The 16,613-nt window shown below is 33.4% G+C and overlaps 1 protein-coding gene across 1 annotated transcript; it reads left to right on the top strand.

The window, feature by feature from the left end:
• Positions 1 to 10,004: 10,004 nt before the first annotated feature.
• Positions 10,005 to 12,592, top strand: LOC127738937 (uncharacterized). The gene has a single exon (XM_052250436.1). The coding sequence runs from the start codon at positions 10,078 to 10,080 to the stop codon at positions 11,731 to 11,733; it is 1,656 nt and encodes a 551-aa protein (XP_052106396.1). The 5' UTR covers positions 10,005 to 10,077; the 3' UTR covers positions 11,734 to 12,592.
• Positions 12,593 to 16,613: the final 4,021 nt, after the last annotated feature.

Here is a 16,613-nt window from a genome sequence, read left to right as displayed (position 1 = left end):
GTGTGGTTTATTTATGATCCCAAGTCAGCATCCTATAATTCAGTGAATGCTTGTCGTTGGTTCATGTCTGTCATATTTGTTTTTGTTTTAAAAAAATAATGAATTGTTATAAATCGGGTTTGAATAGTTTTAAAATATTCATGTCGGGGCCTTTTATAGTTCACTTTACGGTATTGGTTTTTTCTCCTTTTTGAAGGCCATACGGGTAACCTGTAATTGCTTACATTTATATCATTTGAACTTTGGTTAAATGGCAATCATGCCACATCTCCTTATTTGTTTATTCATGATAAGGTTCTTCCTTTGGAGGTACCCAATTGGATTTCAAATTTTTGTGTTTGAGCGCTTTTAATGAAGGTAATCTGAATTGCTCTTACGGGTGACGAAATAGGCATTTGTCTTTGGAAAAAATCCCAAACACCTTAATATAAAACAAGGTAACCAACTCGCATTTTTTAGAAATGACACACGGTCGCGAATTTCCGTTATATTTCGGTTCCACGGTTGTCCCACTGATATTTGTCATATCGTTAATCTAATGCGATGTCAACATTGTTATGACATCGCTGTGAGAAGACGAAATAATTTATGGTTGACCTATACTTGGAAGGCCTTTCGGGGCCTTTTATAGCTGACTATGCGGTTTGGGTTTTACTCATTGTTGAAGGCCGTACGGTGATCTATAGTTGCTAATTTCTGTGTCATTTAGTCTCTTGTTGAATGTTGTCTCATTGGCAATCAAACCACATCTTCTTATTTTTATATTTACTGTTTTGGATGATTCCGACAACAGAAATAGGCGTTTTATACACCATTTTTAAAATACTTTAATGTAGAATTACGATGCCGTCATCATATATCAAGTATCAGTGGGATAGACAACCCTGGAACTAAAGTTTAAGCTTGGGATACAGGAGGTTGGTAAGTGAATAAAAGTTACATATTCGTAGAGTTAAATGAACAAGGAATCGAATAATTATGATTTGTCTACATGAAAATGGATCTGTTACGTTTTCGAGACAGACACTTGACGCCCCAAGTTTGGGTCGGTAATTTCCATGTTTTCTTTATGGACTGCCCTTATGTCCCACGGCCCTAAATAAGTCATAATAAATACCGTCAGACGTCAGAGATATCCCGGACTAGATGAAGGTTAAACCAGAAAAGCGCTTCGGACGCTTCGGAAGTATAAAGCTTTCTGATCTGTTTGATCTGAGTTTTATGGAAGATTAATCCAACAAAGAAATCGTCGACTGCTTCAAAGTTAGAGCCCGAATCTAATCTTAGACCTCAAATCATAGGAACTTTTCGTTGATGTTACAATGTTGTGTTCTTATTGAAATTACAACTAGATTGAATCGAGTGAATCAACACAGCAAAAGATAAAGACATATACAATTACATGTAAAATGCATAAAAAGTTTTTCTATATGGGTGTAAACTATACTTGTCAATTCAATTGATCTTAAATTTGCTAACAAATATTTGTTATTTCAGTTATTAAAACCGTGCGTATTGCAAATGGAGGGGAGAAGATTGTTTTTTTTTTACTAACACCTGGCAGGGACAGTCACAGTTAGTATAGAAAGTCCCTGCAACTGGTGATCATATGTTTAGAAAGTATTTCAGATGTTTATCGTGTTTATTTGCAAGGACCATATATATTACACAAATGATCTTATTCTGTATATATATACACAGTGTAGATACTATTCTGTACGCTATCTGGAAGTCGCGGTTTTCGAAGCGATGATTTCCAACTGGCTAACAGGACGGTTTTGCCTATGGTGACTTTTCTCATCATTTGTTTACTCCTATATCTATAAAGTGCTTTGAACATCTTCAAGGTATGTATAGCATCATAAATATGAGTAACTGTAACAAAAACATGCATAAGAATATAAAATATACGTGTGCATCACACCAACTTGATAGAAAAAAGTGAAATCGATGGACAATTTTGCTCTCGTAGTACAAAGCAAATATCTTTTAATGCAAATATTTGCATCAGTTTACAGTTAAATATATACTGTTTCAATATTCTTTTCGTATTTAACTAGAATATTCGTATTTCCCATAAAAAAAAATATGTTTTCCTTGAGGATCCCAAAATAAATTACTGTACGATCAGTCTAGAACTGACTGTATTCTAGAAGCGATTTCAGATTTTTTGACTGTATGACCAGTCGTGATTTTGAAAAAGAAACAACGGCAATTTGAAGGTATATACGTGTCTATGTGATATTATGAACTGTCCAGGGAACTATAACGTGTAATTTCTTTCATCAGACAATACAAATATATTTCTGATGATTTTTGTAAACGACATTTGTATGGGAACATATATTTGGAATCCCTTTTCTCCTGGATTGGACCCCTCTCCATTTAAAAATGGCTGGAACCCACAATGTATATTAAGTGGTTTATGAGGAGATGCACTTACAAAACCGACGAAACATATTGTACCGGTCCAACGGAAAGACGGACTTCATTATCACTATAAACCCCCGCTTTACAAAGTGGTGTACAATTGAGTGTCAAAGAGACAGCTCTACATCCAAAACAATGTGAAGGAACTGTGATCAATTATAGGCTACAGTACGGCCTCGAATGTGTGTAAATACATGCATTTTTATATAACAATTAAATCTGTGTGTTTGTACAATTTTAAGTATAACGGAGGACATTTCTGAAACTTTTATATACAACAAACCTTCCTCTTATTTTAGCAACATTTAAACATCCTTATACTTAATGTAGTAAGTCGAGTACACCCCATCAAGCTAAAACATGTTTCATAAGTTTTCAGGATGTGAATTTATTGAAATATATTTGTGTTATTTAGAAAAATGCCACCTTCTAATGTATCGTAAATAACTTTGAAATCACCACTAGAATACAGTGAAATAAAGACTGATCATACAGTTTCAAAATATACAAGCGAGACTGATCGTACAGTGAGAAATTCAAACAAGTGTAATTTTCTTATTTCTGGCTTCAAAGATCTGATTGAAACTTTTACCACCACTTGAAATATACTTCATTTAGTTCATTACGTCTGGTTTTTACGTTAATTTGTACACTAAGAGGGTAAAAAGATTGTTTTTAGGTTCACCGACTGATTTTCCTTAGTGATGCACTTGAAAATCTCTTGATTAAGGCAAAGATACGAATAATGAATGTGCTGAATTTAATTCTAAACCATTTGAGAATATCGATGTCAGCTGAATTAATCATTAAGCAATATACAGATGATCAACTTACCGTTTAATTCAGTATATCCATCAAATTTAAAATGTGATCCAAAAAGTTCTCGCTTCGAAAATCGCGACTTCCGGATAGCGTACAGAATAGTATCTACTCTGTGATATATGTACGAATTAAAACCCGTTCTGACCAGTTGGATCAATATTGATAAACTACACGTGGATTTAATAAAATTTCTTTGTGTAATTTCCCGCCTTTCCATTCGGAAAAGTGAACTAAATATGTTCCATTATATCATTATAGAAACAGATTCTACCACTTTACACCGTTGACTGCATAATTATCTCTATAGTTATTTTTTTTTTAAATTTCTAACTTTAGTCAATTGCAAGTGAATTCATATCGTAATCGGTGTTGCGTTGTAGATATTATATATCAATGTACATGTTAACTGTTTCACTGTGTTGTCATAATCTCTTACAGTGTTTAGTCATCTCTGAAATAAGGGTACCCGATCAGTGTCTCTAATTTTTAAACATGTCACACCATGATCATAGAAGTCCTTCCTGCAAAACAAATACATAATTGTTCCAAAAGATAACATTTCTAGCAATACTATATTTATTGGTTTTAAATAAGGATGTTTTGAACTATACATATTCATGGTAAATTTTCAGTCATATAAAAAAAAAAAAATTGAGAAACATGCTAATGTAAACATTACTCCGGTTGGGTTTTTTTTTTAGCTCACCTGGCCCAAAGGTCCAAGTGATCTTTTTTAACACTTGTCGTCTGTCATCGTCGTCGGCCCGGCGTCCGTTAACTTTAACAAAATTCTTCTCTTTTGAAACTACTTGGCAAAATTTAATCAAACTTGGCTAAAATCATCATTGGGGTATCTTGTTTCAGAAATGCGTCCGATGACCCTACCTTCCAACTTAGATGGCTGACATGGCTAAAAATAGAACATAGGGTTAAAATGCAAGTTTTGTGAAAACCGCTTTAGATAGAGAAAATCTGACAGGAGCATTTAGAATGTTGAGAACTACATACTGTCAGCGTCGAAACTGTCAGACGACTTCTTATAGGAGTTATTGCCCTTAAAGGACAAATTTTACCAACTTTTAGCTCACCTGGTCGAAAGGCCACGTGAGCTTTTCTCGTCACCTGGCTGCCGTCATCCGTCGTCCATCGTCGTCGTCGTCCGTTAACTTTACAAAATATTCTGCTCTGAAACTACTAAATTTAACCAAACTTGGCCACAATCATTATGGGGTATCTAGTTTAAAAATATGTCCGATGACCCCGTCTGTCAAACAACATGGCCGACATGGCTAAAAATAGAACATAGGGGTAAAATGCAAGTTTTGTCTACTATCTTGAAACCGCTAATAATAGAGAAACATCTAAAAGGGACAGAAATGTTCAGAACGTTGAGATCTACCTGATGTCCATTTAAGTTGACTCCTTATTGGAGTTATTACCCTTTTATGACATTTATCCCTGTGTTTTGCTTTTTCGCCTATTATTTTTTAAAACTGAAATAGATAGATAGAAACTTTATATAGCAAAGATTATCATTAAGACAAGATATACAGAAAAACCACATGGCAGAAATCTTAATTCGACTCGGTATTGGAGTTATTTTCCTTTAAAGATGTCTTTTACCGTTTTTTGGAGTTGTTGCGTATTATCTTGAAAAGTGTACGATATACGAGTGTAGATAGAAACTTTTTAAAGCAAAAATGATCGGTATGACAAGATCTTCAAATATGGCAACATGACTGAAATTGTCAGTTAACTCTTAATAGAGTTATTGCCCTTTCATGATGATTTTTACCAAAAAGTTACCATTGTTGAAGATGCAGGTGAGGGATACAGCCTCTTTAGAGCCTCTAGTTTTGTGTTATTGCCCATTATCTTGAAAAGTATAGAATAGATATATAGACACTTCAAATAGCAAAATCGATAAGCATGGCAAGATCTACAATTAGGTCAACATGATCGAAATCTTCCAATGACTCCTTATTAGAGTTATTGCCCTTTAATGATGATTTTTACCAATTTTTTTTTGCGTTTTTGCTTATTAACTTGAAAATTAAAAAGATAGATAAATACTTAAGAAATTATTAATTATTTGCAAGATAAGATCGACAATCAAGTAACATTTTTGTCGAAATCGTTACTAGACTCTTTATAGGAGTGATTGCCCTTCAATGATGATTTTTTACCCATTTTTGTTGTTTGTGGGAAAACTAAAGAAGATAGAGAGAAACTGTAACAGAAAAAATGATCAGCAATACAAGATTAACAAAACTAAAAGAATAGATTTCTGTCATGAATGCTAGTCTGTAGAAATAAGAAGATGTGGTATGAGTGCCAATGAGACAACTCTCCATCCAAGTCACAATGTGTAAAAAGTCATAGTACAGCCTTCAACACGGAGCCTTGGCTCACACCGAACAGCAAGCTCTAAAGGGCCACAGAATGACTAGTGTAAAACAATTCAAAACCAATGGTGTGATCTATATAAAAAACGAGAAACACTTATGAGCCACACCAACAAATAACAACCACTGAACAACAGGCTCCTGACTTAGGACAGGTACATACAAATGCAGCGGGTTTAAATGTTTTAATGGCTCCAACCTATGACACAATATAAATACAATATTAAATAAAATGATCCGCTAGGGCGCAGCTTGATACGACCGCAGAGGTCGAACCCTGAACAGTTGGGGCAAGTATGGACACAACATTCAAGCTTGATACAGCACTGAATTTGGATTGTAATTAAATATTTGACACAGCATAGGTTTCTGACACAGAATGAATGTGGTCTAAGAACTTAAAATTTTTTAATTTATCTATTCAAACCATATCATTATTATTTGCTTTTATATATAAATCAGAAATAACCAATTTAAAATGGAAAATTTTAAAGAATTAAAATGAAAACAAAATCCCCCCCCCCGAATTTTTTGAACCCCCTTATGATTCATCACCCCCAAACTCAATCTCAGCCTTCCCTTTGTGGTATGGTACCTTGCAGTACTGTTACTGTTTTTACATGTGATGGACTGTGAAACTAAGATCAGGAGTTTGGGAAATTTTGGTCAGGAGATTAGGACTCAGATCAGGAGGTTTTTAATCGACATAAATTATGTCGTAAATGTAACCGTGTGCTGTAGAAATTGTCTGTTAAAGTGTGTTTTCTTCAACTTTCCATCCGAATGTATTATGTTTATAGTACCCTTGTACTTATAAATTTTCTCTATCTTTAAACTTTCAACTTGTTCAATCTAACATTCTTCTTTTTTAGTATGTTCTTTAATAAATTTTTTAGGTCATATCTTTTTTACCATTATTCATTGCAATCAGAACAATTGCTTATCTATCTGCAAGTAGATATTTTTTTATATCTTTTAGCAAGTAGATTTTTAATGCATGATAAGTAACACATTCAAACTGTAAACAAATGGAAGTTTTTAACGACCTTGACTGGATATACATCCCTCGCACGGTCGGTTCAAACTGTAAACATGGGTCATAGTTATTATATAAATTTCAATTTAAGCCTTGAAAGGAAGTATAGAACCCTTAAATAATTTTCAAATTATTATTTTTTTTATTTGTCCTAAGACATTTAAAATCATTTAATTACCATCCTTTTATGATTACTTGTTCAATTTATATTTTATTTATATTTTTTTTTAAATTTACATTATTTAAAGGAAAGTAACTTAAAACAGGATAAATCAAGGGAAGTAACCCAACATTCATTTTAAATACACAAAGTTTTATTACACAACGGCAGTTAGCCTGAGGTAAAAATCGTTGATTACCAGTATGTTTGACACCCAAGGTGACAAGTGAAGCCATATAATTATGCATGTTAATTGATTTACAGGTAAAATATAATTTCAGGTAATGTCAGTTACACCAGATATGTTGGGCTGAAATTTTTCATTCATGAAATATTTCATACACGGGATTTTTTTGTCTTCAACGGGAGGTCGGGAGGAGACCCCTGAAAACGGAATTATTGTACTCCCGTCGGGAGGTTCACATGTACAATTTCAGAGAGATCCATACACTTGAACACAAGTTATTGTCTGGAAACTAGAAAAATGCTTGTTTTTTGGCCCCAAATTCCTAAACATTTAGGGCAATTACCCCCAAACTCAAACCCAGCTGTCCCTTTGTGATATGGAACCTTGCAGTACAATTTCATAAAGATCCATACACTTACACACAAGTTATTGTCCTGAAACTAGAAAAATGCTTGTTTTTTTGCCCCTTTATGGCCCCTAATTCCTCAAATTTCTAGGGAATTACCCCCAAAATTAATCCCAGCCTTCCCTTTGTGGTATGGTACCCTGCAGTACAATTTCAGAGAGATCCATACACTTGAACACAAGTTATTGTCTGGAAACTAGAAAAATGCTTATTTTTGGCCCCTTTTTGGCCCCTTATTCCTAAACGTTGTGGGCAATTACCCCCAAAATCAATTCCAGCTTTCCCTTTGTGATATAGAACCTTGTAGTACAATTTCATAAAGATCCATACACTTACACACAAATTATTGTCATGAAACTAGAAAAATGCTTGTTTTTTTGCCCCTTTTTGGTCCCTAATTCCTAAAATTTGGAGGTAATTACCCCCAAAATCAATCCCAGCATTCCCTTTGTGATATGGAACCTTGTGGTACAATGTCAGAGAGATCCATACACTTACACACAAGTTATTGTCATGAAACTAGAAAAATGCTTGTTTTTTGCCCCTTTATGGCCCCTAATTCCTAAAATTTGGAGGCAATTACCCCCTAAATCAATCCCAGCATTTGTGATATGGAACCTTGTGGTACAATGTCAGAGAGATCCATACACTAACACACAAGTTATGTCTGGAAGTTACAAAAATGCCTATTTTTGGCCCCTTTTTGGCCCCTAATTCCTTAACTGTTGGTACCATAACCCCCAAAATCAATCCCCACCTTCCTTTTGTGGTATTGAACCTTATGGTAAAATTTCATAGAGATCCATTCACTTAAACTAAAGTTAGAGTGCGAAAACCAATGTGTCTTCGGACGACGACGACGAGACGACGACGACGACGCCAACGTCATACCAATATACGACCACAAAATTTTTTTGTGGTCGTATAATAAAAAAGGGCAGATGTAAAACAATGTTAAAAAATAAAACTATAACCTTGGACAAAATGGCGTTAAATGAAATAACGTACAGAGGTAAATTTAATTATAATAACTTTGTTGTTAGGAGTACGGAAATATTTTTTACAAAATAGATAAATTTGTTGTTCATAGTAATAATAATAATAATAAATTCTTTGTTTAAAGAGGGTAACTCAATTAGAAGTAGTCTAATTTTCATTGAGGCCCTCAAACAAATAGTACGAGAACAGAAGTGAAAATTTATCGACATACTAAAAACTTATCAAAGGTAGTACATATTAAAAATAGTGAGACGAGATATAACATAAACTAAGTAAACTAATCCACAATATTAAAGATTGTCCATTGTAGAAGACGCCCATAAACCTGGGTGAGCGACACAGGCTCTTTAGAGCCTCTTGTTTGTCATGTGAAATAATCACTTATGAGTAATAGAATAACTATATTTGGTATGTGGGACCCTAAACAAAGTCTTTATGTCCGTCGGCAGAGAGGGTTCACCTGACCTCAACCTCATTTCATGGATTAGTGATCATGGTGAAGTTTTCGTGGTCAAGCCTGTATCTGCAATACTATAAGCAATCGGTTAACTATATTTGATGTGGAGAATGATTGTAAGGCGCACAAGTCCGACTGGCTGGTTTCATCTTACATTGACCTAATTTTCGTGGTTTATTGGACAATGATTAGCTTTTGTGGTTTGGTTTATTTCTCAGATATAAAAAGTAATAGGGCCACTATATTTGGTGCATGAAATGATTGTAAGGTGTACGCGTTTGTCTGGCAGGTTTCATATGACCATGGCCTCATTTTTATATTTCATTGGTCAATGTTAAGTTTTTGTGGTTTGTCAGTTTACATTAGTGATGTTAAGTGTATGTGATACTTGTAGTAAAATCTTCATAATACAGACTTTCAACATAAATGTAATCTTGATAAGTAAAGCAGGCGGGACATTTCTAGAGTTGCACTCTTTTTGTGTTTTTGGGTTGGTGTCTCATTGATGTGTTGGAGTAATAAAAATTACTTATAGCTGCATATTGTATCATTCATTCCTGATCATATTCATCCTGTAAACCGACTTAATTTTATTTCGATTCACCTTGTTATGTTTGAAAACAATAAACTTGGAAAACACAATATATATAATATGTATATATTTTGAATATTGCAAAATACTTCATAAAAAATCTTTCTAACTATATGGTTTCACTTAACTGCATATTTTAAAGATATACCAATAATTGCTTTTGGGTAAAAAATAGGACACACTAAAACATTATTTCTCCATTTTTTAAAATACTTTTACTTGTAAAGCTGATACCTCGTTTTATTGGAAGACAAATATATGTATAAGTTACACCCATGAGGGTGTTAGTCGGATTGGGTATATCTAATTAAAACCAGGGTATTATGATCGGCGTTTCGCATTATGGTTGATACAAAATTAGACATAACAAGAATTTAAGAGGGGGCCTTTCAGCTATTTGACAATTAAGATCATATCAAAGTGTGTAAGAGATTGTATTGGTGTAAAGAATTTAAACTTTTAATAAGTTAAAAATAACTCTTGAAATACAATAGTTAAAAGATACGAACTGCGCCAGTCTAGATTGTACAAAATAAGGAAGTAAAATCCGGTGCAGACATATTGGAAGTGTTACAGCTAAGTAATGGCTTCTGGAGGGGGGCAGATTCCAGTTTTCTGTAAACTTTGTGAGGAGGACACCAAAAGTAATTGGAAGTGCTTAAACTGTGACATGTTCATGTGTGACAAGTGTAAAGAGAAAATTCATGTGAAATTCAAATTTGCCAAGGATCATAAAGTTGTTTCTATACAGGAGGTTGGGCTTCATGCAGAAGAAATAGATTTTTCAAATTTAAGTTGCAAAACCCACACAAGACAATCATGTGTGATGTTTTGCAAATCGTGTGACTGTTTAGTATGTCCCCTATGCATCTCTGAAACCCATAATGGACATGGTTTGGTATCCATTAGAGAGGGATATGAAATCAGAATGGATAAATTGAAGAAAAGCCAAAAGAATATTGGCCATAATATAGATGAGCTGAAGAAAAGAAAAGCAGAAGTTGATGGTGTTGAAAACACTGAACATTCAAAATTAGAAAATACCATTACAGAAATGGAAGCACAGAAAACCGCACTTAAGAATGAAATTGATACACATATAGATAAGTTAAATTATGAAATAATGAAAAGATGGGAAGCGCTTCATCAGTCTACAAAAAAAGAAGGAAATGAAGTGACACGGCTCATTGGGAGTCTGGAATCCAGAAAGACAGAAGTTTATGAAGCCATCCAATCAAAGGATGCGGGAAAAGTCTTTGAGGATGAATTGGGGCTAGTTAAATCAATGAAAGCAACTCTTGCACCATCTCGCAGAAAGTTTGATTCTATTCCAACATTTCTTCCTGGACAGATATCTCCTTATAACATTGGTACATTAGCAAATGTTTTTACCAATAGTGACATCAAGATTCGTAAACAATTTGACACTAAATTATCTCATGTTTATTTTATGGCAGCGTGTTCTGAAGATACATTGTGGATTTCTGACTCTAATGTACTACATAAAGTTAAAATAGAAAGGAATACTATGAAGATAATTGATACAAAGGACATTAAAATCTATGATATGGCATGTACTCCATCTAAAGATCTCCTTATAGTGTCGAAAGGATCTGCACTTAAGGAAATCAGTGGTGAAACAGGTGAAGTGACCAATTCTAAGTATGAATTGAAAGATTTACTGCTGTCAGCTGTTCATGTAAGCTCAGATGGAAAAGTCACTGTTGGTGGTTTTCAAGGGAAATTATGCTACCCACCTGTGGGAAGACGTGCTGTGATCGTTATGGATAGAAATGGGAAGTATGAAACTACTTATGAATATGACAAACAAGGGAATCCTATATTTACAAACATTTGTAATATAACCAGAACAAAGAATGGTAACATCTGTATAGTAGACAGGTTATCTAAAGATGCCAGAGGCAGGGTGGTAATATTGAGTGAGGATGGTGATGTTCTGAATACCTTCAATGGCCATCCAGAAGTAAACTACTCTTTCCAACCAATGCATTCATTCACTGTCATATCTGAAAGTATTATAGTTTCAAATTTGAGTCATAGCATTTTATACTTTCTTAACAATTCTGGAAATTTTATTGGATTGTGTGACACAAATAAAACAGGAATATTACATCCATACTCTTTTTCTAGTACAAAAGCTGGATATATCTACATTGGATGTACAACACCAGAAGGCAGTAGTGATAACGCCAAAATATATGAAGTGAATATTTTGTGAGTTAGAAACATTTCAGTTAATTTGATGAAATATAGAGTCTTTTGATAGTAATATGTAATGCTTCTGTCTTGTAATATGCCAAAATTAACATTTTTGCAAAATAACAAGTTCACCAAAAATAGATCTAGTAAGCTCAATGCTTAAATGGTTCAACTTATTTGTTGATTACTTTTTCTTGAAGTCCTAGATAGAGAAGCTTTTGCCATAATTTGGCCACTATTATTTCTTTCCATTGTATTGTCCAGGATTGATCATGTTGATGTCAAATTTCTGAAATTACATTCCTAGTAATGTTATGATGTTGTAATTATTATGTTTATTTAGCTTGGCCTAATTTGTTTTGTGTGGCCTTATAGTTGTTTACAAAATAATGTTATAACTGTGCAGTTTAGAAATCACTGGAACATTCATAGATACTGATGGAATGATTTGAACTTTCTATTTGACTTGCATAATGATTCCCGAATGATCATAATCTACGATGTGTAATTTTAACTTTTATCGTATTCCAGAACTAGTAGAAGTTTCCGTTCTATAATTTTCTAGGAGTTTCCATTCTACAGTGTTCTAGAGGTTTCCGTAACAGCTATATATACCGAAACCGATATTAGACTTATCAGACATTAATATACTTGAATTCTTAGAAGTTCTCTGGAGTTGTGGGATTGACATTTTTATTTACGTTAACTACATCATACTAGATTGAAAACTTATTGGACATATTCGATAACAGTTAAGAGAAGAATTCCGGATAAAGAAAAGACAAAGGATCGGACTTAAATTTTTACAGTTGAGTTGACATTTCAATTTGTATAATATTTCTTGTAAACTTGTGTATAATAAATCTTGTTAAATTTTATTAGTGATTTGTGTCTCTTGTTGGCTACAATTTAAAGGTGATTTGTGGCCGTAATAGTAAATATTCAATTCAGTGTTAGTTGCTTAATGCCTGCTTAACATCCAGTGGGAAATATTTCCTGTGTAATCAAGTTGTTAAAACATGTATCCTGATCTGTGATAGACTTGATTTGAAGCAAAAGTATAAAGAATTCCAAAATAAAATATTAATTAATAGAATTAGGAAATGATGGAATAAGGAGATGTGGTAAGATTACTAATGAAACAATTACTGCTATCCATTAAAGACCAAAAGGACAAAGCACAGAGTATAGAAATTAGAAACAATACACACAAAATAACATACACTCCAAGATATATTGTCAAATTCGTTTTTCAAATAATTAAAATTTGCAATTTAAAGAAATTATAAACGTTTGCACGAGGTACACGAAAAATGTGAACGAAATAGTGTGGATTAATTAGGTAGGCGAGGCTAATAATTCTGTAATCTTTGGTTGCTTTCATATGGCATGGGTTGCATTCATACGGTACGGGTTGCATTCATACGGCATGGGTTGAAAGCATATGACAGTTCCAAATGATTCGTCTCTCAGCCAATAAAAGATCAGCATTTGTATGAATTGAACATCTACTGTAAATATGAACCTTTAATTGTTATTGAAAGTGCCTTATATGAATCTTTTATCAAAATTATCTTTGAAAATTATAAATCAAACTTTGTTCTTCTTTGCACAGATGTAATGTTGTGAAATCAAATTTGCATTGATGTGTGAGCTTTTATTCCAAGTTAAAGGTATCACTGTAAATTTAAGATGAAGAACAGCAATAATAGTACTGATGTCATGGATGAGTGTAGGGATTTTGTGTCATCAATAATACACAATATTCCTTCTTTTCCTTTGGTAATTTCATAATCAAAACCCCCATAAAAGGCCTCATACCTGGTTACAAGATTCGAGGTCAATTCATTTGATGTGCATAGCTATTTCCTTGAAGCTGCCATCAACAATACAAACAGATATGTAGATAAAATTTGTACCCATACTGATGTCAGAGTGATATGATGTTATTACACGGTAGAAGCTTGTGTCAGAGTTTCTCTTTTAACTGGTTGATGAGGTATTCCACATATTAAAAAGGAAATACAGCAATTTGTCATTTTAGAACATAAAGAATTCTGGATAATATTTTCGAAATCTTACACCATATCATTGTGATTGGTTAATAATGTCCTTAACAATGGAAATTCAACCAATGCCATGGCATTATTTTCATTTTTGGAAATGAACTATGAAATTACCAATAGTCCTCCTGTAGGTTCTGAAATGGGAAATTAGAAGTACTTTTGGTTTCCCCTCTAAATTAATTCTTTGCTGTCATTTATATTTGAATCTGTAATATAATTGCAGAAGTTTTTATGGTTACAGAATGAGAATGTAATAGGTTGGATATATTTTCAGGTCTGTAGAATGTTAGATTGACGGTATGGTAATGGCCAGGGTTATCATGGTTACAGGCAGTTGTAATGGTTAAACAATTAATTGCCATGATAAAAGGGGTCATATAAAATATCATATTTATGATGCAATTTTAATTAGCAACATTTACTTATGGCTAAATGAGACTACTGGTTGTCATGTTCTCAGGGGTCACAGGGTATAAGGCATTGTGAATTCTTTTAGTTTTTTTTTTGTTTTAGGAGGCCGGCATCTTTTTTTTTTTTGTTGATAAATTGCAAGTTTTTTTCTTGAATATAAGTAATTTGTTTTCAATAGGATTGTAAAAAAAAAATAGTTTGTTTCTAATGAGTATTAATATATTATAAAAATATCAATTTGGAACGAATATTTTTGTTAAAAAAAGAGCTTTTTGATTATTTTTATTAACAGCACAATATTTATTCCAAAAAATCCCAAGACCACGGTCTAACTAGTAACACAAAAGATGAATGATCTGTGCCTCATTGTGGTTCCAGGATGTGATTATGTTGTAATGTATATCAGATGATAGTCATAATAATCGATGATAACCAATGAATCAGATAGTGATACTTATCAATGAATTATATAGTCATGATAATCAATGAATCCGCTACTCATAATAATCTATGATAATCAATGAATCCGATAGTCATGATAATCGATGATATTCAATGAATCCGATAGTCATTTGATTGCTTATACCTGGGAGGCTTTAGTCTTATTATAGGTAAAAGTTTGCACTATTTGTGATCATATTAATCAACAGAAAATTAGCATTGCCTGTCATGCTTCCATAAAATAAAATTAATCAATCAAAACTTGAGCCACCATACTTTTCTTCAAACTAAATTTTGGACGCAAATTGATTTGCAATATAAGATAAGTCTCGACATAATACTGATTTCAGAATGACAATTTAACAGTTTTGTTATTCGCCATATCTTCCTTATTTACTTGGAAACAGTTTTAAGATGTCGTGTCATGTTCTGTATCCGTACTTCGGTACTGACATGATTTATAACAAACCTTACTAGAATTGTCCGTTAACAAATTTTGAAATTATAAAGAAACTAAGGTTTCAACTCCCACCGGCAAAGTTGACTATTTTTCTATCATATAGCTTTTCAATTGTTTCGGTTCTTATACATCATTGGATTTCAGATATTCGGCTTAGGGCGTTCCTGGTGAAGGTATTTCCAGAAGTGACGCATGCAATTTATAACGTATTGTTTTCATTTTTAAATCAATGGCATACTTCCTATTGAGGTCCGTTCGATTCATGATTAATGGACGTCTCAACAGTAATGCAAAGTGGCCGGTATCTTGAAAACAATATTGATTCAAAAGATGATACACTACATTTTTTATAAATACTAAGTTGTGTAAAATACATTTTTGTTGTCTATCCAAAACATGTACTTATTTTCTGAATCTTATATAAGAGTATATTTCCACTGATCACCAAGACTTTTGCTGGAAAGTTTAAACAATTAAGTCAGATTGTAAGAACATGCATTGTGATCATGACATTAGCTCATGGCCCTTATGACGACCTGCACCAAATGGTTAATATATAGTGTGCATTTCAGTTTGTTAGATAATGTTATGTTGCTGTAAAGATCTTTTCTTGCCTGAAGTGACCAGGCAGTGACCGTGAAATATATTCACTGGCTAAACTCCCTTGTCAATTTGAATTAGGAATTGGATGGCAGATCTTTATTTTTTCTGTATAATTATCCACAACGTTTATAGAACTGATAATTTAGAGCTTGTATAGACAGCTGTCTGCTGACTCTAGATATCTTTCGAATATTGTTGTGGTTGGGTTGATGTCTCATTGGCAAATACCCCACATCTCCTTATCGTCTTAACAGTTTTGTGTTTTCACTCTGAAATTTTCTATCCGTCTTATGCGTACTGTTGTTTGTCTATTCCCATTTTAGCCATGTTGTGGTCTGTCCTATGACTATTAATTGCCTTTTTGATATCTTCTTACTTTTTATAAACTCCCTCAGAAAAAAAATTACAGACATGGAGTTGTGATGAGATGATTGAAGCTGTCAATTTTCTCCTGGATAATATTTATGTACGTTTCGGCAATAAAGTTTACCGGCAGGTTGTAGGTATTCCTATGGGCGCCAATTGCGCCCCTTTAATAGCAGACTAGTTCTTGTACTGTTATGAATCACGGTTTATGACCAAACTTAGTAAAGACCCGTCTAAATCTTTCCTTTCTTGGGCGATGATGTTCCTTTGGCACCATCTTACGGTGTTTATGTATCACAACTCGTTCGCTTTCCCCATGTCTGTTGTGACGTTTTGGATTTCAATGAACATAATCTATGTATTACTGGTAAATTATTAAGTCAGGGATTTTGTTACCACAAATTACTTAAAACCTTTACTGAATTCTTCCAAAGATATAAAAATTGGGTTTGGAAGATTGGTTGTACCTGTAGAAAATTTATTTTTAACGGGATAGCACATCCTAATTTTTACGAAGATGTTGTTTACCGAGCCCGGAAATTTAGATATGAT

The sequence above is a fragment of the Mytilus californianus genome, unplaced genomic scaffold (assembly GCF_021869535.1).
Source record: "Mytilus californianus isolate M0D057914Y unplaced genomic scaffold, xbMytCali1.0.p SCAF_4, whole genome shotgun sequence".
Lineage (NCBI taxonomy): Eukaryota > Metazoa > Mollusca > Bivalvia > Mytilida > Mytilidae > Mytilus > Mytilus californianus.
The sequence above is the reverse complement of the archived record's forward strand: the minus strand, read 5'-3'. Positions and strand labels throughout refer to the sequence as shown.